Raw genomic sequence first — 25,951 nt, forward strand, 5'->3', positions numbered from 1 at the left:
TGTCCATATTCATAGCATTCAATCTTAGAATAATGGATTCAGTCTCCCAGTTTTCATTCTCACACATTCTGTATACATTCCCTGCCTTGGACTGGGCATCTGAGTGGTTAGAATATTTGACCAAAGAGGCCAAGGCTGAATTGCTTCCCACAGAGAACAATGAACTTTACAGCCCACATTTCTCCCTATCTGTTCTTCTTCACTCTCTATTCATCCATTTGTGGTTTTCCTGTCCCCCCTTCCCCCTCCCCACCACCCCAGTTTCTGAATAGTGTACCAGGGGTTTAAGACCCTGTTTCTCACATTAGCACTGTGCTTATTCTAAGAGTTTGTGTGGAGCTCCTGGGGAGGGTTGGGGTGGTGTGGGAACAGAGTGGGGCATGAACCTTCTCTCCTTGTTTGGAACCCAGCAATCTTACATATTGATCTAGTCTTTAGGAAATTAAACAAACAATGAAAAAGCTGACATTTTTATGGCACATCAAAAGTCATAAGCAACTTCTCATACAATATTTCATTTAATTCAAATAATTTAGGAATTGTTACAACTCTAGAGGGGCTAAGTGACATGCCCAAAGCCACCGACTCATTGTGACAAAGCTTTTTTGTTTGTTTTTGTTTTTTTGAGACAGTCTTACCCTGTCACCCAGGCTGCAGTGCAGTGGTGTGAACATGGCTCACCACAGCCTCAACCTCCCAGGCTCAGGTGATCCTCCCACCTCAGCCTCCCAAGTAGCTGGGACCACAGGTGCATACCACCACGCTTGGCTATTTTTTTCATTTTTTGTAGAGACAGGGTCTCACCATGTTGCCCAGGCTGGTCTCCAACTCTTGAGCTCAAGCCATCCTCCCACCTTGGCCTCCCAAAGTGCTGGGGTTACAGGTATGAGCCAGCACCCCCGGCCCAGAGCTGGGTCTTAATACCGAGACTAACACCTGTTTCATTCTCCAGGGAAGAAGGCAGAGGTCACAAAGGTGTGTGAAATGTTGAGCAGGACAAATGGATCCCGGAGCCCAGGGTCAGGGCTGCTGAGCAAGAGAAAATGCATCTTATTTCTCAGTTTTATGAAGAATAAGCTTGAGATCTTGAATGCCTGGCTGGCTCATAAGAAGCTCGGGGAAATAGAGGTCAAAGTTTTCTGGAGAGAGAAACTGCTCCTGGGGTCCTCCTTGACTGGGTTTGGGGCAGTGCCCTGGCCTGGGAGAGTGGGCACTGGGTCATCGGGATCCCTTTGTTTATTTGGGTGTTTTCTCTTCCCTACATGAAGCATACAATGGTGAGTTCTTGATAGGGCAGGGTCCTACCTGGTTGGCCTGGGAACAAAACGTTGCTGGTCTTTCCTTTAGAGTGGGGTGATTAGACAACTTTGTCTAGAAACAGTCACTGTAAGGAACAGGTCAATGACAACTTGGGCAGTAGGAACTGAAGAGGGAAGCTCAGTCGCTCCTGGAGGAGAGCCACAGTCCCTAAGACGAGTTCCCTAACTGTCTGTGAAAAGTAGTATTCAGTAAAATGGGGGAGAACACTAGAAGTGCTGCAAGGCAAAGGACTGAGGGTTGCTTTTCCTCCCTGGAGCCTCCAAACTCTGTCTCATCCACAAAGACTACTTTGATCTCATCTCTTTCAAGGAAATACCAAGTGGGAAACCAAATATCGGGCTTTACAAAGCACATTTGAGTTAATGTTTGGCAGGGGAATATCTGGATCCAAGGGCAGCTCACAGAGTGGGCCTCACTGACAAGGTGTGGGCCATGACTCAGATTCCTGGGTGTACTGACCCTCTTGGGGCAGGTCACACGTTCCCTGGCCACTCCCTCTTTTCCTGCATGCTGGCCATGGCGAAATCACCACTGGGCACTATAAGAAGCCCCTTGGCTCTGTGCAGAGCCAGCGGCTCCAGCTAAGATGACAAGATGAGGCCTGGCCTCTCATTTCTCCTAGCCCTTCTGTTCTTCCTTGGCCAAGCTGCAGGGGATTTGGGGGATGTGGGACCTCCAATTCCTAGCCCCGGCTTCAGCTCTTTCCCAGGTGTTGACTCCAGCTCCAGCTCCAGGTCAGGCTCCAGCTCCAGCCGCAGCTCAGGCAGTGGAGGTTCTGTGTCCCAGGTGAGGAGGCCCCAGAATCTGAATGAGCTGCATTCATTCCCTTCCTCTTGCTTTTGGGTACCTGAATACAATTTCATGGATGGCTAGACCTGGGCACTCTAAAAGATTTACGACTCATTTTGTTAACTATAGGTGCCCTGGAAATGAATTAAAGCCTCCGTAAAATAATTAAATTGTTAGCAAGAGAGACAACATCTCAGCTCTCCAGCTGGGACTTTTGAGAATATCTGTGCTTTAGAGGAATTCTCAAATCTGGCTGCACATTAGGATGGGTGGCCAGGGGAACTCTAAAAGTACAGACGCCTGGTTTCTGTACTTAAAAAAATCCTGCATAGCTGTATAGAAATCAAATATTTTAAAAAACCTCTCCCCAGGTGATTCTAATATACAGTCCAAGATAGGAACTGTTAGGGAAAGACTCTGTGAGTTGCAGCTCTGGGAAAGTTTGTCCAGTTGTTTTGCTGCCTGGCAGGGTCCCGGAATGGTGAACAGTAGCCCTCGAGGGAGTGAGAGCCGCAGTGCCCTAGTTGAAGCCCTGACCGTTTCTCTTGGCCTGGTTTATAAAGATGGGTGTCAGAAATAAGAGGGGAGTTACTGGTCTTTAGCAAAGTGTTATTACAAGTGGACATTTGCCTAGGGGAGTGTTTACTCTTTGCAGTCTTCTTTACAGGGAATCTTCAGGGCCATTTCCAGCTCCAAACAACAGTAGCAACAAACAAACAAAACCAAAAGTCATGCATTACAACGAGGCTGGTACAGCTAGGCTAAGTGTATTACTAAGAAGCAGTTATTCGTTTCACTCTGGGCCTTTCTGCGGGAACCCCACTCGGCAAACCTCCTAGGCTATTCTTGCTAAGGTATAACTTGGGGTGGGGGAGTCTTATCTGGGCCAAAGCTTCTCTCTCTAAGCCTCTAGGATCTTTCCTCACAGGTCAGGTAGCTGCTTACATTATCATGCCTGAATGGAAGGGCAAATGGGAGAAGGGAGAGGAAAAGGCTTTTATTTGTTTATTTTGACCATCAGAAATTACAGATATTAAAAATGTAATAATTAATAAATGGTTTGGATAGGGCCTAGATAGAAACAGCAGCAATAACATTTACTGTGTGTCTTACAAATGCCAGGACTAGGTTAAGTACATAATATATATCTTTTTGTTGTTGTTGTTGTTGTTTGTTTGTTTTTTGAGACAGAGTCTCATTCTGTCACCCAGGCTGGAGTGCAGTGGCACGATCTCGGCTCACTGCAACCTCCGCCTACTGGGTTCAAGCGATTGTCCCGCGTCAGCCTCCTGAGTAGCTGGGATTACAGGCGCCCGCCACCACGCCCGGCTAATTTTTGTATTTTTAGTAGAGACGGAGTTTCATCATGTTGGTCAGGCTGGTCTCGAACTCCTGACCTCATGATCTGCCTGCCTCAGCCTCCCAAAGTGCTGGGATTACAGGCATGAGCCACCGCACCTGGCCTATATTATCTTATTTAACCCCAAGAGGTAGGTAAAATTAATAGTCCCATTTTAGAGATGTGAAAACTGAGGCTTATCAAGGTGAAGTCATTAATTTTAAGTCACTAAGCTAGCAAGTTATATAGCTCAAAATTAGTCTGTCCATTCTCTTCACCATGTCTGTACATATAGGTTTCTATATTTCCAAGGAGTGTAGATGAAAATTGCTTATTTTTTAGAGGAGGGAGGCTTGGGAATCATAAGTAGGCACAAGGATTTTTTGCAGTCAGAAATCAGATGCGTAATTTTATTCTGTGATACTCAATGATTTCTGGGGATGGTCAGAATTGGCTAGCACTCTTTTTTGGACTGAAGTTAACAATAATAATTTGTTATGAAGCTCCATCACTAGTCAGAAACCAGCATTTGGGTAAGATTATCAGCTATAATAATAGAAAATAAAATATAGGTAAAGAAACAGAGAAATCCAGAATGCCTATTGTCTGGTAAAAGACAAATATTTAAAAGCAGATGAGACATGGTAGTTAAATTGGACTTACAGGTTTTAATTTTCCTTTTTACTTATCTCTCCCTGGTGAGTCAGTATCACAACTCCAACTTTTTTTTATAGTGGACTAGGAGTCAATTTCACTATCAACCTGATTTTCTGGGGCTGGCTGTCAGCTTGATGAGCTCTTTGGAAGGTGGTAGAAAACCCTTTTATAACTGTCATTGAGTAAGTTCCAAACATATCATTTTCTGTACTTTGAAAATGTTGAGTACCATTAGTTTATACCTTGAATCTTTGCTGACACTTAGCCTTGGCTACTAATTAGAGCCAATTGCAACCTTAAATCACCTTAAATGTGAGTTGCACCTTCTGCTGTGAGCACTCAGAGTACTCTCTGCCTCAGACATCTCCCTCCTGAGGAGGGGCCTCTGCAGGGTCCTCAATTCACAAGACTAGGAAAAGGCTCAATGCTCCGCTCCACAGAGTAACTGGTATAGTTGGAACTGCAACGAGTCACGTGTTTTGTTGTCATCAGGCTACGAGGCTGGTTTGAAAAAACAAGTAGGGCTTTCAGAGTGACAGTGGGCCTGATTCCTGGGCAGAAATTGAGTCTTAATCGTCTCCCTAAAGCCAGAGCCTGGCATAGTGTAGACATCAGTAAATGTTAATTGAACACATGCTTAGGGAAAACCTACCAATATAAGGTGTCTTGTGGGGTACTCAGGGTCCTATTTGCCCTACACAAGGGGAATCGCATATTCTTCCAAAGGCCAAGGGGACAAGGGCTTGTCTTTGTCTCCCATCCCCCATGCTTCATTCATGTAGAGTTTGGGCATTCACTGCAGAGAGAGACTCATCACCATTAGCTTCATTGTCTTTGAATGTGAGGAGCAGAAATATCTCTAATGGGAGACACTGATCAAACTTATGGACCATTTTGATGTCAGCTGAGCATGCTGGGCTGATGATAAGCAGGATGGAAGCTGGGGGAGTCCACAGCATTGGGACAGAGATGTTCAATAGAAACCGATGGAATGGCTGTCAGCAAGGCTCGTAATTATTTGTCTGTCTTTCAAGTGAACTTCAGGACTAAAAGTTGTTAGCTAGTTGTTCCTAGTTGACTGTCTAGAGATTGCTTAATGATATCCACTGTTTTCTGAGTTGGCAGAGTTTTTCGGAGAACTCTGAGAATGGCCCAACCCTGTTTGTGCAGCTAATTAAACTCCCCTTGTTAAAATGCAATGCAAGATTTTTTTTTTTTTGCTAGACAGTTATTATAATAAGCTATTTCTTCAAAAGTCCTTGATATGTCGGTCTTTTCTGTAAAAGCCTTGGCATGCTTGAGTTGGAGTCTTTCTATCTTTGGAGAAATGAGTAAAGCTGGTTTCAAGGGAAGCTGGCCTCTCTGATAGGTTCCTGGTGTATCTTACCCAGTCTTTATTAATCTCTGGCAAAGACCCTTCCCCTATTCAAACCCTGCTGTCCACCCCTATGTTCGACATAAATCTGCTTGTTTCTCCTCCCTACTCCTGAACTGTTTCCCATGTGGGGATGTGATTGGAAAAGAAAATTGAGGCCAAGGTAACAAATTTTGACTAAACACATAAACAAAAAATATGATTGGATACACACACGTATTTTTTTTCTTCTCATCTTGAAACTTAAATTAAATTAAAAACAACTTAGATGAAAAAGCCTTGATTGGCCCCGAGGCCAGTGATAAAATAAGTCTTCATTATAGAAGCATCTAGACCCAGCTTGTTCAGGCATCATGGAGGTTGGTGGCCATTAAATGCACAGGACACATGACACCACCTGCAGCTGGCTGACCTGAACTTTGAGAGACATGGCCAGAGTCTCTTCTAGCGCTGAAGACCATTGCTGTCTCCTTAGAGGTTTCATAAAAAGTCCCTTCAGGCTGATGTTCCACAGGTGAGATTTGGGTTGGCTTTCAGATGAGATCATTAAAAGGCACAGCAAATTGGCTGCCAAGGGTTACTCTGTAAGGCAACAGTAGCAATAAAAAAATGTTAATTGTGCTGGGATCCTCTTGGGGAAGTTCAAAGGGGACAAAAGAAAAACAGGATCTTTCGAATGTGTCATTTAAAAATATGCAGTGGCACTGAAGTGTGAGTCTGAATATCTTAAAGAAACATAAAATATTTTAAAATGACTTTTTCTGCAAATGGTAAGCTGGAAAAAAACTTTTATTAAAAAAATTGCACAAAAACTTCAAGCTCATATGCTATTCAGTTTCTAACAAATGGCTGGTTCCCATTTTGAAGGATGTTAATTTGCAATTTCCCAGGCAATGAGAGGATATGAATTTGCATCATGTATTTTCACTGTAGCCCACATCCTTGGTGATTCCCTCATTCTGATGAAAAGGAATTGGATTGGGTTGGGTTGAAGGTGAGAAAGAGAAAATGAGCAGTAGAAGGAAAGAGAATGTGACATTTTCTGATCACCTACTCTGTGCCAGGGACTTGGCTCACATTACTCCGTTAATACTGAGGACAACCCTGCAAAGTAGGTTATCTCTATTTTACAGATGAAGGAACTAAGAATTAAGGAGGTTTCACATCTAGCAAGTGCTAGAATTGAAATTCAAACTTAGCACTCTCATAGCTTCTTTATTTCCCTTTCCTTGCATAGAGATAGGAATAATCTCCTTTAAGACTCCAGAATGGCCGGGCGCGGTGGCTCACGGCTGTAATCCCAGCACTTTGGGAGGCCGAGGTGGGTGGATCACGAGGTCAGGAGATCGAGACCACCCTGGCTAACACGGTGAAACCCCGTCTCTACTAAAAATACAAAAAATTAGCCGGGCGTGGTGGCGGGCGCCTGTAGTCCCAGCTACTCCGGAGGCTGAGGCAGGAGCATGGAGTGAACCTGGGCGGCGGAGCTTGCAGTGAGCCGAGATTGCGCCACTGCGCTCCAGTCTGGGTGACAGAGTGCGACTCCGTCTCAAAAAAAAAAAAAAAAAAAGGGCTCCAGAATGGAGAATCTTCCTTTCGGTAAAGTCTGCCGGCATAGTGGTTTTCGTACAACCAGTGGTGATGTGGCTAAACGCTGGGTGGTCCCCACCTGTGAAAACAAAGCTGTTTTAGCTTGTTTCTATGATTCTATTCATTTATGTATTGGACTCCACTTACTTGTACTCTCGACAAGCCAATTTCTGTCACTCCAGTTGCCAAAAGCTCAGATTCCGGCTTGTTACTGATGTTCAACTTGTTGTTATTTACAGTTGTTTTCCAATTTCAACGGCTCCGTGGATGACCGTGGGACCTGCCAGTGCTCTGTTTCCCTGCCAGACACCACCTTTCCCGTGGACAGAATGGAACGCTTGGAATTCACAGCTCAAGTTCTTTCTCAGAAGTTTGAGAAAGAGCTTTCTAAAGTAAGCATTTTCTTTTCAAACAATACCTTGATAAAGAGAAACAAAACAAAACGTGTTTTAATTTAGGATTTTATAAGCAACAATTCTTCACTGTATCAAAGACATCATGTTTTTATTCTATGGTGATTTTAGTATTTATTTTATAGGACACCAATGGAGTTCTTATTAAGGCAGGGAAAATGAGAGCACAGGAAGAAAGTGGGGTTCAGATTGTTCACGCCGTGGATAAACTCACTATAGTATTGTGGTACTTACACAGTTGGAAAGAAGCCTTGAGCTCTCCTTGCAAACCCCAACCTGCAATTTTTATTTTGTTTTGATGCTGCTTTTTCCTTTTGGTCTTCTAGATCTTTCCTCAAGGTTTGCTTTCTTTTCTTTCTTCTCCTCTATCCCCTTTAGTTCTATTCTATCTCCCTTCTCTTTTTCCTTTTCTTCTATTTCTATGCCATTCCTGCATCCTTTAGTTTCTTATTTCTCTTGCCTCAATCCTTGCCCTTATTCATCCCTTCTAATCTCTCTTTTCCTTTCCTGGTTAATTCTTTTTTGGGGGGACATTTTTGGGTATTTTCTTACTTTTAGATGATCTTTTTTTTCCCTCCTTTTCCTCTTCCTCCACTTCCACTCCTTCAAATCCTCTCCCTCTCATCCTCCTCCCTCCCTCTCTCTTTCCTTTAACCCTTTTTTATCTTTACAAATTGCTCACTTCCTTCTCTCTCTCCCTCACTCTCTTTTTTGGGACAATAAGTTGTAGTCTCTTTTATTTTTTTCTATTTTCTCCAAGTGAAACCCGAGGTTGTAGTCTCTTTATTTTGAATCTTATTTTTTTTTTGGTGTATAGTAGGTGTATATATTAATGGGGTACATAAGATACCCTGAGACAGGCATGCAATGCATACTAATCACATCATGGAAAATGGAGTGTCCATCCCCTCAAGCATTTATCCTTTGTGTTACAAACCATCCACTTAGACTCTTTTACTTATTTTAAAAAGTACAATGCAATTATTATGGACTATAGTCACCCTGTTGTGCTGTTGAATACTAGGTCTTATTTTTTCTTTCTAACTACTTTTATTTTTTACCCTTTAACCATCCCCTCTTCCATCCTCACCTTCCAATCTCTCTTTCTTGATGACTATCTTCTATTGTCTCAGCAGGAACATTACATTTGATGTGTCCAATATTAGACAAAAATTGAAGGCTTCCCTGGGAATTTGAATCAAGACTAATCGGTTTTTCAGCCTTGGTAAAGACACTGACTTGAACTCTGATTACTGTTTTTTTCTTTAGCCAGAGGAAGTTATCTTAAAGGGTTTGCCTTTCTCTGGGCTGGCTGGAGCAATGTGACTTGGCGTTCTAGTTTTGACCCCTTCCACCTTTTCAGCCCAAGTTAAAAATCAATTAGAAAAGTTCCTGTTTTCTGCACAGGTGAAGTCCAAGCTAGGCTATAATCACATTATGCATTATTTAATACAACTCCATTAATTTATAAGGAGCTCTGGCTTTACTGCAAGATTCAGAATAAGTTTTCCTAAGAAATTTAAGCTTTGCCACCTCAACATCCAACATAGCTATCCTTTAAAACAAAAATTATGATGAGTCTGAGACCGTACTTTCAGCCTGAATTGGTAGATACATATTCTAAGTTTAAATGAGTGTCCAGGAAAATGTGTTTGACTACTCTAGAAACCTAGCTGCTTAAGAAATAAAATGTCCTTGAATTAATCAGCGGAAAAGGCACAGCACTAAATTATAAATTCTAACCATTAATATTCATAGCCTTATTCTGCATAATCAAGTACAGATAAGAAGTTATGCATAAAAACATAACAAGTAGAGGAAAATCCTAGGTAAAAATCTTTTCAGTTAGAGTCATTTGCTTTGAAATAGTGGAGACTACTGATTTACATGTTGTCTTTGCTGGCAGCAGTGTGAAGGGCAGTTTGAAACCTTATGCGCTCCAGGGAGAGTATGTGGCTTGCCAGGTTTGTGAATATGGGATATTTAATTCCAATACTGTACAGGGGGCTGGTAACATCTGCTTTGCTAATGACAGGTAGGGAAGAAGTGCAGAATAGGTGGGAAAGTTTTAGTTCTGAATGTGTTGGTGGCTGCTCTGATCCCAAAAAAACTGTGATTGTGGCCTAAGAAAAAAGTTTATCTGCTAGCTAGGATTTATATAATCGATTTAGTGTGACAGGTGATAATAACAACAATAATAGTAGCAGTTTGTTTGTGCTTTCTCAAATGCTTCCAGTTCTATTCTCCTCTCAAGAACACTTTAAGGCAGATAGGCCAGGTGTTGTCTCTCCCATTTTAGAGACAGAAGAAAAACTGCAGTTCATAAAGGTAAGGAGACTTGCCCAAGGTCATTCCTCTCTTGGCTGGTTAAGCCAGGTCAGAATTCGAGTCCTCAAAATCATCCCAACTCTCTTTCCTCTTGGCCATGCTGTTAACATCCTCCAAGGTAGGCCCAGGAAGAGATGCAGTAGTAATGCCTTCAAATCCAAAGTTATCTCTTTAGCTGAGGGCTTTCGAATTTCCAAGTGAATTATTACAGCTGTCCCTAGGTTGCCTTGAAAATCATCATTTATCCGGGGGCCTGGGAGAATGCCCGTTTACGAAAGGCCCCAGGTTTTTGACTGCCTTACATTGATTCATTATCTGTCAGTACACAGAGAAGAGAGGGAGCTGCCTCTGCATAAGATGCTGAAAGCATTTTATACTTTTCTGTTGTTTACGTTATGTCCTTTTGTGACTATACTTAGGAAAGGGATGGCACAAAAGGCAGCTCAGGATTTTCTCTTTCTCTGGAGGCTTATGGTCTTTGGCATAAGTTATTTAATATGACACATTTGCTAGTAGATCCTCATGCACGGGAAGGTTGAGGCAGCCTAGAAGACATTAAGGCGACCCATAGAGAAATAACATTGATTGAGCCATATTTTGTGTAGTGAAATATAATAAATTAAAAGGTCAGATTGGAAAATGCTGAAATTACTGTTTCTCTATTAATTTCTATAATTCATAGGGCCTCCATTAGCTGGGCACTTAATGTACATTAGCTCTAGTCTTTATGATAATCTTGTAAGCTCAATATCATTACCCCCAGTTTACAGGAAATTAAGGGTTAGAGAAATTAAGTGATTTGCCCACTAAGTACTGAAGTTAGATTTGAGTCTAGTTGGGTCTAGCTCCAAAGTACTTTATATGTCTTTACAATCACTCCAGGCTCAATGAACCCTGTTACATTTACTTTGAAACATATATTGAAAATAGTAGTATGTTGCAAAGTAAACGTACTTATTTCTAATAGTCTGGCCGTAGTTATAATCACAGGTTTTGAGAGACTGGCAGAAACATGAACCAGATTAATTCTTTAGCTTACTAGCACTACACCCTTATTTAGTAAACGACAGCATTAATTATAAGGAACAATAACAAGTACCCCTAAACCAACCCTCACACAAATCTTATTCCTCATCAATGATACAGTATGTGCATAACAAGCAAAATAAAATGGCAACTGTGAATGTTAAACTGGTGGCTTAAAGGCTCAGCTGAAACATAGATGAGCCGTCTAGTGCTCAGACTTGTCGTGATGAGGAGCTTCGAGGTAAAGATGTTGACACAGGACGTGTCCCGTCAAGGCTAGACCCATATTCTTGATAGAATGTTTAGCAGTTTCCCTGGTCTTCAGATGCCAATAGCACTCGCCCACCCCCCAGTTATGAGAACCAGGACAAAATCACCACCACTACCACCCTCCCTCCATTTAGAACCACTGTTCTAGATCAAAATACAGCCATAGGTGAGCTAAAGACAGGGACATATTCTGATAAATGCATCGTTAGGTGATTTTAACATTGGTGAACATCATTGTATACTTACACAAACCTAGAGGGTGTAGCCAACTACTCCCTCAGGCTATATGATATAGCCTATTGTCAGGCTACAAACCTGTACAGCCTGTGACTGTACTGAATACTGTAGGCAATTATAATACAATGGTAAGTTTTTGTGTGTGCATATATATCTAAACATAGAAGAGGTACAGTAAAAATATGATATTTATAATCTCACGGGACCACTGTCATATATGCGGTCTGTCATTGACAAAAATGTTATGCAGCAAATGACTGTATTTTCTAGAAGAAGAAAAAAATACAGAAAGTGCCCCAAGTGCCAGGGATGTGGGACTGGAGGCTTCCAGGCAGGCTGGGCTGCCTCTCCCAAGACTGCACCTCCCAGGAGGAGCTGGCATGTGGTCAGCATTGTCCACGCATTCCCAAAGCTACACATTCATATATGTGAAAAGTTCATATGAATGATTTACTTAAACTAGTAAAGTTCACACTCTGAAGTCTTTCTGGCCCGTCCCCAAGCTCTTTTGTGTCTTCTTTAACTCCATGGATGATTGCCATTTTCCTGAACACCACTGAGCGTCCTTTAAGTGTCAGCTGAAGAACCTTGAGTTTTTTTCCTCAAATGGATCTTTACAGACCGTTCATTTCATCTGCACCAGGGCAGGCACACCACACATTTTTATAGGTAACAAACTCCAGAATATGCCTTGCTTTTTTTGTGAGAATCTAGGAGAACCACATTTTATTTAGCAGAGATGACAGTTGAATCACTCATTTTTGTAGAACAACAGCTGCGATGTGCCACCAAAATGTTCCAGAGAAGCTGAGGGTGTTTCATTTGTTCCAAGAGCTGGCAAGGCCAAATGCCAACAAGCATATTTATTTCTCAAACTTCCATTTCTGTAATGGATTGGCACTTTATTTATTTATTTTTATCATAGTCAAGGTTTTATGCCTGAGTTTTGTAGACACTGGAACCTGGCAGCCCTATATCTGCAGTGCACTTCTGAGGGGGACTTGTTAGGTTTTATATATAGTGAGCCTTCCATAGCCTTAGTTCTGCATCTGCAGATATAACCAAACTCAGATTGAAAAACTTCACGGAAAAAACTAATAAAAATAACCATGTAACAACAGAAATTATACAAATAAAAAACAATACAACGATTTATATAGCATTTACATTGTTTTAGGTATTATAAGTAATCTAGACTTGATTTAAAGTATTTGGGAGGATGTGTGTAGATTGTAGGCAAATACTGTACCATTTTCTATCAGAGTCTTAAGCATCCTTGAATTTTGTTATTCTTGAGAGGTTCTGAAACCAATCCACCATAGATACTAAGGGGTGGCTGTATATATGTTTTAACCTCCCTATCCACCAAAATATCACCAGCCTTGTCATCCTCCGAGTTATGGTACATTCAATGGCAGTGAGCATCAGTTGCCCGAGGAGATACACTAGCAGTGCCAAGGACTGTTTTTTCAACTTTCATTAAAATCCTTTTTGCCTGAAGCCCTAGGCCTTTAGGTCTGTGGTCTGTGAGTCTACTTTAATTTGCACAATGAGGTTAAGTGGAAGGGCTGAAATGACAGAAGTTAGGATTGCTTTTGGTATGAGAAGGATTAGAGGCCGACATCTGGCTCTAAATTCATCCAGGCACTGTGGATCAGCTACTTGATATTAGTGTAGTTTTGGGAAAAGTATCACTTCTGTTCAAATTTTTAAAAAGCATATAAAGCCAGCAACTTTTAATGAGCAGGTCCTTAAAAAAGCCATGGCATTTTCTTTAGAGATCAGACACAGAAAGAACCACCAACTGTGTTTATTAAAATATCCATTTGGAGATTCCAATTATACACTAAACTGCCAAGGGAATTTTTGGAAGTATTTTAACTTAATAATCAGACATTCAAATATATGCAACAAATGTGTAATTTAAAGGTCTGATTGCAATAATCAGTTCTTGGAATAAATGTGGGTGCACTTAATGAAATGTGTACTCTACAGGGCACACACACTCACATATTGTGTAGTAGGTTGGATCTTTATGCCACTTTGTAAGAGGCAGAGGGGATCAAAACTAATTGTATATGGTCATCAAAGAAGGAATTCGGCATAGCACATTTCTCCCTTTTCCAGAAAATACTTGGATTTAGAGCCATGTTTCTAAATGGAAGGAGGGTGGTGTTGGCGGTGGCAATGATTTTGTCCCCAGGGAACATTTAGCAATGCCCGGAGACATTTTTGGTTATCATAACTGGGGAGTGGTTGGATGCAACTGGCATGAAGAAGCCAGGGATGCTGCTTAATATTGTGTAATTCACAGCACAACCCCCACAAGAAATGACAATCCAGTCCCAAATGCTAACAGTGCTGAGGTTTAGAAACAATTAGAGTAAGTGTGTTGAAGGGAGGAGAGATGGCAAGAGACTGTGATACAAACCAGTTTAGTTTGGGGAGCTAATGTCTTCAAACACTAAAATAGAGATTAAGAAAGAAGGGTTCAATATCACCTGATCATTAGAGAAATGCAAATCGAAGCCACAGTAAGATACCATCTCACACCAGTCCAGAATGGCTATCATTAAAAAGTAAAAAAATAACAGATGCTGGTGAGGTGGCAGAGGAAAGGGAACATTTATACACTGTTGGTGGGAGTGTAAATTAGTTCAGCCATTGTGGAAAGCAGTGTGGTGACTCGAAGAACTAAAAAGAACTATTATTCAACCTAGCAATCCCTTTACTGGGTATATACCCAAAGGAATATAAATTGTTCTACCACAAAGATACATGGGCGTGTATGTTCATTGCAGTACTATTCACAATAGCAAAGACATGAAATCAACCTAAATGCTCATCAATGGTACACTGGATAAAGAAAATATGGGCCATATACACCACAGAATACTTTGCAACCATAAGAAAGAAGGAGATCATGTTCTTTGTAGGAACATGGATGGAGCTGGAAGCCATTCTCCTAAGCAAATTAACACAGGAACAGAAAACCAAATACCACATGTTCTCGCATATAAATGAGAGCTAAATGATGAGAACACATGGACACAAAGAGGAGAACAACAGAAGCCTACTGGAGGATGGAGGGTGAAAGGAGGGAGAGGAACAACAACAAAAAATCTATTGGGTACTAGGCTTAGTACCTGGGAGACAAAATAATCAGTACAACAAACCCCCATGACATGAGTTTACCTATACAACAAACCTGGGTATGTACCCCTGAACCTAAAAGCTTTTTAAAAAATGGAGATTAAAATATACCTGAAAATGATGATGCTGAAGCAAAATTATTTTTAGTCTAGCAAAGTATAAAATCTACCTCCCTTCAATTGGAGTAATAAGTTCTTCGTATATGGATAGATTTAAAAAATCTAGTTAAATATATTTTTGATCTATTTCTTTACAAAAAACAATGATTGGCAAGAATCAAATAGTTCTCAGCTCAAGGGCTCTGTAATGGAAGAAGATGGTATGATACTACTCAGGGAATTGGCTTGAACCTTTTGATTTTCTTTCAGGTGAAGGAATATGTCCAGTTAATCAGTGTGTATGAAAAGAAACTGTTAAACCTAACTGTCCGAATTGACATCATGGAGAAGGATACCATTTCTTACACTGAACTGGACTTCGAGCTGATCAAGGTAGAAGTGAAGGAGATGGAGAAACTGGTCATACAGCTGAAGGAGAGTTTTGGTGGAAGCTCAGAAATTGTTGACCAGCTGGAGGTGGAGGTAAGGAGTGAACTCCCTTCTTGGTAAATTAATAATAAACTCCCTTCAGTGACTGTAAGCAAGTACTAGTACCAGGAAGTGAAACTCTCTCTTCCAACTTCTAATTCTCTACTGTCTCATGGCCACATGGCATATCACTATGTTCTGTTTTGGATAAGGGCCTGTGTTTGAATAGTAAGTTAAGCACATTGGGAATGTGCTGACTTAGGAGCAGATGTCTAATGGTCAGAATCCTGCCCCAGAATAAAATGCCCTTTCAACTTCTCTGAAAAGGAGCTGGCATAAAGCTGAACAACTGTTCATGGCCAAGCTATATGAGGTGTCTTCTCTGCACTAGATTTGTCCTCATGGAACTAGAAATCCACAATATACCTGACTGTGGTAAACTTGTTAGGTGTGTTTCTCCTTTTGAATAACCTGGAATCCTTCTCTACAAACTGGAAATCCCCTTTAAGAAATTTCTTGTATATTTCTGTAAAGCCTTTTAAGATCTATGGATAAAGACCATCACATTAACGTTATGGTCGGGTAATTTATATCAACAAAAATTTACTAGCACAGTCATGACATGGGCTGTAATTGAGAATTCCAGTTATATATTTTAGAATTTAAGCTTTCTCTGGCCCTCACCATTCATTAGAATCTTAATTATAATACAACATGAGTAAACACAAGTTTATAGGGGAAGGTTATTAAAAATGAACTTTAATGGACATTTGTGGATGCTGAGAATGAGCTTGGGCTCTATTATGAAAGCTGTTAAAATCTTTGCCATTTTCTTCTTGTCACACACATCTGCTTGAGATCTGACAGGCATTCACGCTAAACCACAAAACGTATTCTTCCAAATGAAACCATTCAGAAGAATCTCTGGTGTATTCTCTGGCAATGTTTCACTAAGTGACAAATTCAGCCCTGGAATGTTTATGAAAGAAATTGCACCATAATATAAAGTCACTCTGAATTTTTATTTCCTTAGATAAGGAATATGACTCTTCTGGTAGAGAAGCTTGAGACACTAGACAAAAACAATGTCCTTGCCATTCGCCGAGAAATCGTGGCTCTTAAGACCAAGCTGAAAGAGTGTGAGGCCTCTAAAGATCAAAACACCTCTGTCGTCCACCCTCCTCCCACTCCAGGTAAGCATGTCACTTTTTTTAACCACTTGTGCCAGACCCCATAAGGAGCTGTTAGTGGGGTGGGGAAGGGATTGGGGATTGCAATGGTGAAAGAAGAAGGTGGGGTTTTTTTTTTTTTTTTTTTTTTTTTTTTTTTTCAGTTCTCAGTTTTCTCTTCTGTGTTTTAAAATTCCCTTCCTCCCAAGTATTCTACATGCTATCGTATTCTGGGTTTCACAGAGGAAGAGCACAAACAATGAGTTGATTTAAAGCAAAATCCACAAGTTACATGTATTCTCTTTGCATTTTCTAACAGGGAACAAAAATCTCTATGGTGATGGAGGCCCTATCAGGGGCCTCAGGGGAAAGCCTCTGGAATCTGTATGTGGCATTCACTTTCCTGTGGATTTAAGGGCTGATAGGCTCACTTATCTGATGAGCTGGGTTTATGCCTTCGATGCTCCCATCTTCTCTCTCTCCTCCTGTTTCTCTTTTTCTTTTTTCTTCCTATAAATGCGTGCGGAGCACCTGCTATATTGTGTGTCCTGAGATTCAGTGAGGATTAAAGGAATGACCCCACGTATCATGTGCTTGTGGGTGTGTCTTGCCGTTCCTCATGGATTGTGAGTTATTGGAGTAGGGATGGCATGTTAGTCTCTAATGAATTCTCATTGGGGTTAAGTACAGCACAGAGGTGGGTGTTCTGCAAATATACCCATGAAGAGAGGCAGTGGAGTGTAGGGTACAAGAACATAGCTTTAGAATTCCAAAGACCTGAGCTTCTCAGCTAGGTGGCGGCAGCAAAAAGGATCCTTAATATCCTCATTTGTAAAATGGGAGAATAATAGTGCCTGCCTTGCAGGGTGGCTGTGGGGATTAATGAGTCAATGCTTGGGAAGCTTGGAACCTTATGATTGGCACTCACATGCTGGCAATGGATATTATTAATAATGTTGATAATTGAAGTGAAAGCCTTGCAACAAAACAAAAGCAGTGCCAGATCGCTGTGCCCTGCAATGCATCCCTTCAGGTAAACTAAAGCCTCTCAGCCACATTGTTCAGCCCCATCCTTTAGCGATACTGATGACACAGGGACCTTTTCTCTGTAGGTCCTGAGCATCTTAGCCTGAATGGGGACTGTATCTTTTCATCAAATCATGCAACCCTTTTATTTTTATGAATTCCAATCCTCATACCTGCTTCCTTTTAGATTGTCTTTCTGGATTCTTGTCAATGTAACTGATTTTTTAAGGCTTCAGTTATTAAATAGGTATAGCCATGGATATAAGCCTGTTGGTCTTGTTCAGGCAGATTTTTTTCCTCCCTCTGCAAATAGGAGTCTGTCCTACTATGACAGGTGTCGTGTAATGGTCAGAATCCTGCCCCAGAACAAAATGGCCTTTCAACTTCTCCAGAAAAGAGGTGACGTAAATTTGAACGACTGTTCAAATTTCTCAACCTGCAGAGGAGGTTTAGGGCAGAGAACATGGTCTGTCCTCTGTAATAAAGTAAGGCTAAATTTAGTCTGGGATTAGTGGTGCAAAAATGTAGCAAATGAGAGCTGTTTCTGCTGGACCACAGAGGGCTCACTGAGGCAGAGGCTGAAGCAATGACAACTCCTGATAAGACCTGAACGAGCTCCCCAACACCCCTTGCAAATCCTCCTCATGATATAGATTTTTCTGGCACGATTTTCTATACATCCCTTAGAATGAGGACATTTGAGATAAAGGAATATTCGGGGCCGTCTAACTTAGCCTCGTCTCGTCTCAGAGGAGAAGCCTTGGATGGTAAAGACGCTGCTTTTCCCGAGGCCACACAAGTAGTTAATGACAGAGCAGAAGCTGCAAGGCAAGGGTCTTTGCTCCCTGGTCAGTTCAGGACCGAAGGTGTCAGGCAGCAGTAATCCAAGGACACTGGTGGGGAGAAAATGCATTGCTTAGTACCCAGGAAAGAAAACAAGTGAGCCTGTTGGGTTGTTTTTGTTGGATTTTTTTTTTTTTCCCAGAACTTTCCCCTAGGCCCTCACACTTAGACTTCTGTGACCCATCCTAGCCCAGCTGTGTTGTTTAAGCAAATTGGATCCAGATTTTTACTCACTTTCCCACAACCTTGGCTGTACCTGAATCCCTGCCAAGCCACTTGGCTCTCTTCCAGCTTTGTTCATATTATATTTATGATGTTTATATTAAACTGACTTTTGGTCATGTTTTTAAATCAATTTCTTTCACTTGTTCTCTTTCTGTTTTGATTGGTTGATAATGCAGAATTGGAAAATCCCCAAGCACCACAAACTTGTGAGCCTGTGGAGACTTTAATTAAAGTTATTCCCTATTATGGGACTTTAAAATCTGGCCTGTCTGCTTTTTACACTGCAGAGTTGCACAGAATAAAAAGGGCTATATGCAAGTCTCAGCTCTAAAGTAACTCTGCAGTCTCTGGGCCCCCTCCCTTATAGCTACAGTTTGCTAACCCAGTGGTCAGCTTGAACTTAGAACAAGTGAATGTATCCCAGGTTCAATAAAATCTGCTTCCTATTTGGTTTTTGCTACAAACAACATCCTTTTTCTGCCTCATTTCATAGAACTTTCTAATCTAAAATAATTGGCCTTCTACTCATTAACTTTTTTCCCTTAAAACTTCAGTCTGTCTCTGTTTTGCCTGTGAATCTAAATGACTGTATATAGGCCAAATGTGATCGGGTGCTCAGGGGTTGATCTCCAGTTTGCTTGGGGATGCGAGGTTCTATGCTGGTCCATGGTGATGCTCAGTAAGTAGTTGATGATTAAATGGGGTCTGAAAGAAATGGGGTGACCTGCTAAAATCTCAAGCTTAGGGAAGAGCCACATGTTGAGCAGCATATATCCAACACTTCAGAGTCAATTTAGTCTTAATCATTTTATGAATATGATTGTTTTAATTGCCTAATTCTTATAAGTCAATCATATTCTCCTCCTGGCTCAAACAAAGTTCAGTTGCCCAGTTGAGAGAGTGCATTAATAGATCCAAGATTAATTTTCCTCTGCAGGCATGTAATTATTGGCTTTAAAAAATGCTGCTAACCATGATACTTTTAAAAAGCCAAGTCAGAATATTTTAAAGTCTCATGATTATGGCTTCCTCAGATATTTTCAGAGTACCGTGGTGCCATCTAATGAATTGCATGATGAAGAGAGTGCCAACCAAGGCTAAACGTGTATAGAGGGTTCCTCAAATTATGTTCCATGGAGTAAATACCAGGCTTTTTGAAAAGCCAGATATGTAGCAGGGTGGAAGGCTACTGTTTTATAAATAAGGGTAAGCTGAGTTTAGGTGATTTGATTAATCTTTCATTCCTTTATTCCATAAACATAATTTGGTGCCACTGTGTGGCTGGCCCTGTTCTGGGTACTGGGGTTACCAGCATGAGTAAAGAAACCTCCAGAAGCCACTGTCTAGGAAATGAGACATCTAAACCTCCAGTTGTAACATGATGTGATTAGATTGAGATATTTACCATTTACTGAGTAACATTTACATGTCTTCTCTGTATTTTTCGTAACTATTTTGCAGAGTTGGTATTATTTTTCTTCTGACATGAGGAAACTGAGGCTCAGAAGGTTAAGTAACTTGCTCAAGGATACAGAACTACTATTGGAATCAGGCTTTGAATTAGATTCTGTCTAGTAGTATTTTCCATACTAGGCTGCCTTCCATACATGCTCTAACAGAGAGGTGCACTGTGATTTCTGGAGTGAAAAGAAAATTCCAACAACTCACCTATCTGCTTAACACTAAATTATTTTTGCTTCCTTGCTAGTGGAGTAGGTAAAAAGGTACTTTTGCTCCTGACAGTTCTGTGCTGTGTGTTCTCTTCCACCAGAAAATGCAAAATGATTCAATGGTCTTTCAGAATTCTTGGATCATGATTGGGCAATGGGCTGTTGCCCAAGTGTCAGGGTGAAATTGGGATGGAAACTGGGTATGAAGTATGGAATGAAGTATGTCTAAGACCTTGACATGAAGGAAGGGGCTGGCAAGGAGTATGAGATAAGGGAGGGTAGTGAGAAGCTCAGTGAAGATGGGATGGGGGGATAGGGACTCTGAGGAACAGTGGGCACTGGACTGGCTGTCAGTTTCAGTATCGTGTCCAAGATGGTTTGCTGCCAGGAGTCGAGGAAGCCCGCCATAGTATTTTTCCTGGTCTGACATTGTTGTGGCCACATCTGTAGCATTGGCAGCAATGTTGAGTCCTCATCCCCATTTCCGCTTCCTTTCTACCATAGCCAGGGCCCTAAAAATAGCCCTTTATCCTTACCCATAGAGGATAAAAGGAGGATAACAAATGAACAGCAAAGTGTTTAGGAATGTTTGGGAGGTGAGAAAAACAAAGTTTCATACATTTTAATATTTATACTGGGCAATTTGAATTTTCTGGTCAACTTATGAAATGATGAGCCACTATTACTATTAGTAGTAGTAACAATAGTAATAGTACTAATACTATTATACTAATAATAGTGCAATTAGTTTAATGGTAATAGCAGTAGTAATAGTAATTTTTTGAGAAGTTTATTTTGGTTCCTTCATGTCTAAAAATTTCCACATCTGGGGACAGAATAGTTTATCTTTAACCTCTTGATAGTGCTTGAATAAGTTATATGCATCATAAATTTTCCTTAAATATTTTGTTGCTGTCAGTTTGGGATGTTTTCTTTTCAGGAAGGCAAGATTCAATGAAGCAAACAATTCTTGTCTTCCAACCTGAAAGAAAAAAAAAGTGACTTTCCTCAGAGTGAAATGTAGTTAAATAAATAAGTTCTCACGAAGATACTTTAACTAGAAAATCCAGTTTGTAGCATATGGAAACTCGAACAGTTTTTGTTATCATTAAACTGAACACACTGCTAACTTTATTTTAATAATTCATGCATTGTTTCATAAACAAAAGCAAACAAGCATTCATCTGAGAGATCACTTTTAGTAGAAGAAATAATAATTTATAATTTTATTTATTATTTCTTCAGTGGAGAATAGTCTCTTGGCTGAACACACGTTGCTTTTTTATTTATGAAATGGCACATGCATTATTAAAATAAACCTGCAACTGTGTTCTGCTTAATGATATGCAAAATTATTTGAGGTTGGGTACAGAGTGGTTTCATTTCTCTACCTGTTGTATGGTTGGCTGGCTTTCTCACCAACTGCGGATTTATGAGAGCATTTAAGGAGCACATATTTAATTCTGGGACCAAAAAGCCCCAGCAGATTGGAAAAATAAAAACAGAATTTCTAGTAATGGTTTCACCTTTGAGCAGTCCTTGGGTGAGGAGGATGGGGAGGGAAAGCATTTAGCAAGGAAAGGAATGGGTCTTTCCATATTGGACATAGCAGAGACCCAGAGACAAAGGCTTTGCTCCCTTTTCCCCGCCTCCATACTAATCTCAGGCAATTCTTTAGAGCTCTGCTTTTGGCTCCAGCTCACCTCATGTTCCTCAATGGCTCTCTGAGTCCCTGCAAGCATTTCAAGCCAGATCCAACAATTCAGGTTCTGCTCCTTTCCTGTCTCACCTGCTCTGCTCTGAGCAGCAGGACGAAGGAAAATGACCTCAAATATACTTGAAGTTGGGTTTTCTTTGTTATCCAATAAACCATCTCATGAGTTTTTTTGAGTGTTAGAAAATGTGTGTTCAACTCTTTGGATAGTTATTATAAAAATACTGGAGGAACTTTATTTTATTTTTATAGCTCATGAACTCCTGGGATGGCAGGCATTTCAGCGGGAGTACAATATGAAGGGTTGATCGCCCAGACTGAGTCATTTACCCAAGTGTTACAGGGAATGTAGATTCAGTGGACCAGTGAATCTTGTCCCACTTGATTGTACACATTGCGACAATGACAGTGTCTGGATGGAAAGATGAAATACTTGCATGTCATTCTATGGCACAATAGCATATGGGTTATGAACAGCAGGACTCACCTTGTAACTCTGCAGCAGGACGGTCACCAAGTGATTTATTGATGAGCTGTGCATTGGGTACAGAGCAGGCAATGTTGCCCCAAAATAACTTTATGGCTTCTCAAGGGTGAAATCCCACCATTATAAGACCATCTTTCTGGATCTATAAAATGCTATATTTAAAACGTCCTCTTCTGAGAATTGCTTAAAGCAGGATTGGTACCTGGCATGGATGTGCAGCTGGGGGTCCCAAGGAAGGGGAGAATGAGGAAGCGCATGAAGCCTTGCCTGGGGAAACCTTCTCCCTCATCACTATTCTTTCTGGGGCTGACCCTAGTCAATAACATCTTGTGGATTTATAGAAATAGGGTAGGATTGTGGAATAATCTTGCTTTCTTGATTTTGCTATAAGAAAAACAAAATAAGATAATATTTGCAAAATGCTTTCTGATAGAAGGAAATATATTAAATTCACCAAGTCTTCCTTTCCTCTCTGGGCCTCCAAACTTTTTAAATATAATTCTTGCTGGTTTGATTATTCCTATTTTCCTAATTGAAAGCCCACCCATGGAAACAGAAGGTAGTTCTCTGTAGAGCTGACATTGGGTTTGCATTGAGACTGAATGCACTGAACTAAGAGGAGGTTTGGCTCTTCTCCATCAGAACCACTATTGTTATTGAACCTTGACAGAGGTTCAGTAGATTCCTTTGGTGCTTAGGATATTAAACTATTTGTATCCTGTCATTCCTTTTCTCTAAAAATGCCTTTTTATTTTCTTGTTTGTATAGGGAGCTGTGGTCATGGTGGTGTGGTGAACATCAGCAAACCATCTGTGGTTCAGCTCAACTGGAGAGGGTTTTCTTATCAGTATGGTGCTTGGGGTAGGGATTACTCTCCCCAGCATCCAAACAAAGGACTGTATTGGGTGGCGCCATTGAATACAGATGGGAGACTGTTGGAGTATTACAGACTGTATAACACACTGGATGATTTGCTATTGTATATAAATGCTCGAGAGTTGCGGATCACCTATGGCCAAGGTAGTGGTACGGCAGTTTACAACAACAACATGTACATCAACATGTACAACACCGGGAATATTGCCAGAGTTAACCTGACCACCAACAGGATTGCTGTGACTCAAACTCTCCCTAATGCTGCCTATAATAACCGTTTTTCATATGCTAATGTTGCTTGGCAAGATATTGACTTTGCTGTGGATGAGAATGGATTGTGGGTTATTTATTCAACTGAAGCCAGCACTGGTAACATGGTGATTAGTAAACTCAATGACACCACACTTCAGGTGCTAAACACTTGGTATACCAAGCAGTATAAACCATCTGCTTCTAATGCCTTCATGGTATGTGGGGTTCTCTATGCCACCCGTACTATGAACACCAGAACAGAAGAGATTTTTTACTATTATGACACAAACACAGGGAAAGAGGGCAAACTAGACATTGTAATGCATAAGATGCGGGAAAAAGTGCAGAGCGTTAACTATAACCCTTTTGACCAGAAACTTTATGTCTATAACGATGGTTACCTTCTGAATTATGATCTTTCTGTCTTGCAGAAGCCCCAGTAAGCTGTTTAGGAGTTAGGGTGAAAGAGAAATAAAATGTTTGTTGAAAAAATAGTCTTCTCCACTTACTTAGATATCTGCAGTGATGTCTAAAAGTATGTTTGTTTTGCAGCAATGTTTAGGTGCATAGTTCTACCACACTACAGAACTAGGACATTTGTCTTGATTTGGTGAGTTCTCTTGGGAATCATCTGCCTCTTCAGGCGCATTTTGCAATAAAGTCTGTCTAGGTTGGGATTGTCAGAGGTCTAGGGGCACTGTGGGCCTAGTGAAGCCTACTGAGAGGAGGCTTCACTAGAAGACTTAAATAAAGAATTAAGGAACTTAAGGCTCAGTATGGCGTCTAGGGATTCTTTGTACAGGAAATATTGCCCAATGACTAGCCCTCATCCATGTAGCACCACTAATTCTTCCGTGCCTGGAAGAAACCTGGGGGCTTAGTTAGGTAGATTAATATCTGGAGCTCCTTGAGGGACCAAATCTCCAACTTTTTTTTCCCCTCACTAGCACCTGGAATGATGCTTTGTGTGTGGCAGATAAGTAAATTTGGCATGCTTATATATTCTACATCTGTAAAGTGCTGAGTTTTATGGAGAGAGGCCTTTTTATGCGTTAAATTGTACACGGCAAATAAATCCCAGAAGGATCTGCAGATGAGGCACATGCTTTTTCTTTTCTCTCATTGTCCACCTAACTAAAAGTCAGTAGAACCCTCTACCTCATAACTTCCTTCCAAAGGCAGCTCAGAAGATTAGAACCAGACTTACTAACCAATTCTCCCCCTTACCCCCTCTCTACTGCCTGCTTTAAAAAAATTAATAGTTTTCTATGGAACTGATCTAAGATTAGAAAAATTAATTTTCTTTGATTTCATTATGAACTTTTATTTACATGGCTCTAAGACTATAAGAAAATCTGATGGCAGCGACAAAGTGCTAGCATTTATTGTTATATAATAAAGACCTTGGAGCATACGTGCGACTTATGAGCATATCAGTTGTTGCACGTAATTTTTGCCTTTGTTTAAGCCTGGAACTTGTAAGAAAATGAAAATTTAATTTTTTTTTCTAGGACAAGCTATAGAAAAGCTATTGAGAGTATCTAGTTAATCAGTGCAGTAGTTGGAAACCTTGCTGGTGTATGTGATGTGCTTCTGTGCTTTCGAATGACTTTATCATCTAGTCTTTGTCTGTTTTTCCTTTGATGTTCAAGTCCTAGTCTATAGGATTGGCTATTTAAATGCTTTACTCCCCCTTTTAAAATAAATGATTAAAATGTGCTTTAAAAAAAGTCATCTTTTGTTTTATTTACTTTTAATTGTTTTTTTTTTTAAAGCTCTTAACCAGGGTAGTCCATATCTTGCTATGAGGTTCGGAGAATGGCTGCCTCTCAAACACTAGTACCGGGAGATTGCACACCTAACAACAGATCACATCAATAACTTTTATAGGAGTCCAAAGTTAGGCTGGCTCTTTCGTTTTTCTTTCCCTTTAAAATCCACTCTTTCTGGCAGCTTTTATTGTACATGACTGCCCTATTATCTTTTGGGATATGACCTTATGTACTTATTAATTTGCATGACTGATCTGATTATTTCCAATGCTAGACTACATTTGTGTGGCTTATGTTCCTTTTCCAATTGAGCTATTAACATGGACCAGAAGCCTCTGGATCTTCCCCAGACAGGAGGACTTGGGCAGAAAGCAAAAGGACTAACTGGCTATACCAGGAAGAGAAGTACCTTTACCAAAGAGAATGTGTAAGAAGACAGGTGACCTAGAGCTGGAAGGACACAGTGGACCGATGTAGTTAGTCTTACTGAAATGCTCATTTTGGATCCTTGCCAAACTTTTTGCGCCAGATGACAGCTACAATATTTAGTATTTTAGTAAGATTTTTCCCTATCTCTTCAGGGCTGAGTGTAGAGACAGGTATGGCCTTCAAAATGCAACAAGATATGAAGATAAAGACATGTATGTCATGTGAGATACAAGTTAAAAACCAGGATGTTATATTTAATCTGGCTCTAGGCAGTTTTCCAGATGAATGTTTTGTACCAAGTACACGTATGACCTCTGAAGATTCAGGAAAGGAGGCAGGAAGCCAAGGTAACCCTAGCAATCAGCTTCTTATTTGAACTGCTACAGAAGCATTTGCCTGAAAAAATTCACTTCCCAGCCTCTTTCTCACTGGACATGGTGTATCAGCCTGCAGTGGCTGCCTGC

The 25,951-nt window shown here is 40.7% G+C and overlaps 1 protein-coding gene across 1 annotated transcript; it reads left to right on the top strand.

Annotated features, from left to right (window-relative positions):
• The first annotated feature begins 1,890 nt into the window (after positions 1 to 1,890).
• OLFM4 (olfactomedin 4) lies at positions 1,891 to 25,009 on the top strand. The gene is made up of 5 exons (XM_032150978.2): positions 1,891 to 2,106; positions 7,310 to 7,462; positions 14,866 to 15,078; positions 16,058 to 16,217; positions 22,927 to 25,009. Exons 1-5 carry the CDS (start codon positions 1,915 to 1,917, stop codon positions 23,727 to 23,729), a joined length of 1,521 nt encoding a protein of 506 aa, XP_032006869.1. The 5' UTR covers positions 1,891 to 1,914; the 3' UTR covers positions 23,730 to 25,009.
• Positions 25,010 to 25,951: the final 942 nt, after the last annotated feature.

Source organism: Hylobates moloch, unplaced genomic scaffold (genome assembly GCF_009828535.3).
Source record: "Hylobates moloch isolate HMO894 unplaced genomic scaffold, HMol_V3 SCAFFOLD_4, whole genome shotgun sequence".
Classification (NCBI taxonomy): domain Eukaryota; kingdom Metazoa; phylum Chordata; class Mammalia; order Primates; family Hylobatidae; genus Hylobates; species Hylobates moloch.

Coding starts and splice junctions, on each gene's coding strand:
- OLFM4 (XM_032150978.2), top strand. CDS start 1,915: ATGAGGCCTGGCCTCTCATTTCTCCTAGCCCTTCTGTTCTTCCTTGGC. Junction 2,107..7,309: donor GTGGAGGTTCTGTGTCCCAG/GTGAGGAGGCCC, acceptor TGTTATTTACAG/TTGTTTTCCAATTTCAACGG. Junction 15,079..16,057: donor TTGACCAGCTGGAGGTGGAG/GTAAGGAGTGAA, acceptor TTATTTCCTTAG/ATAAGGAATATGACTCTTCT.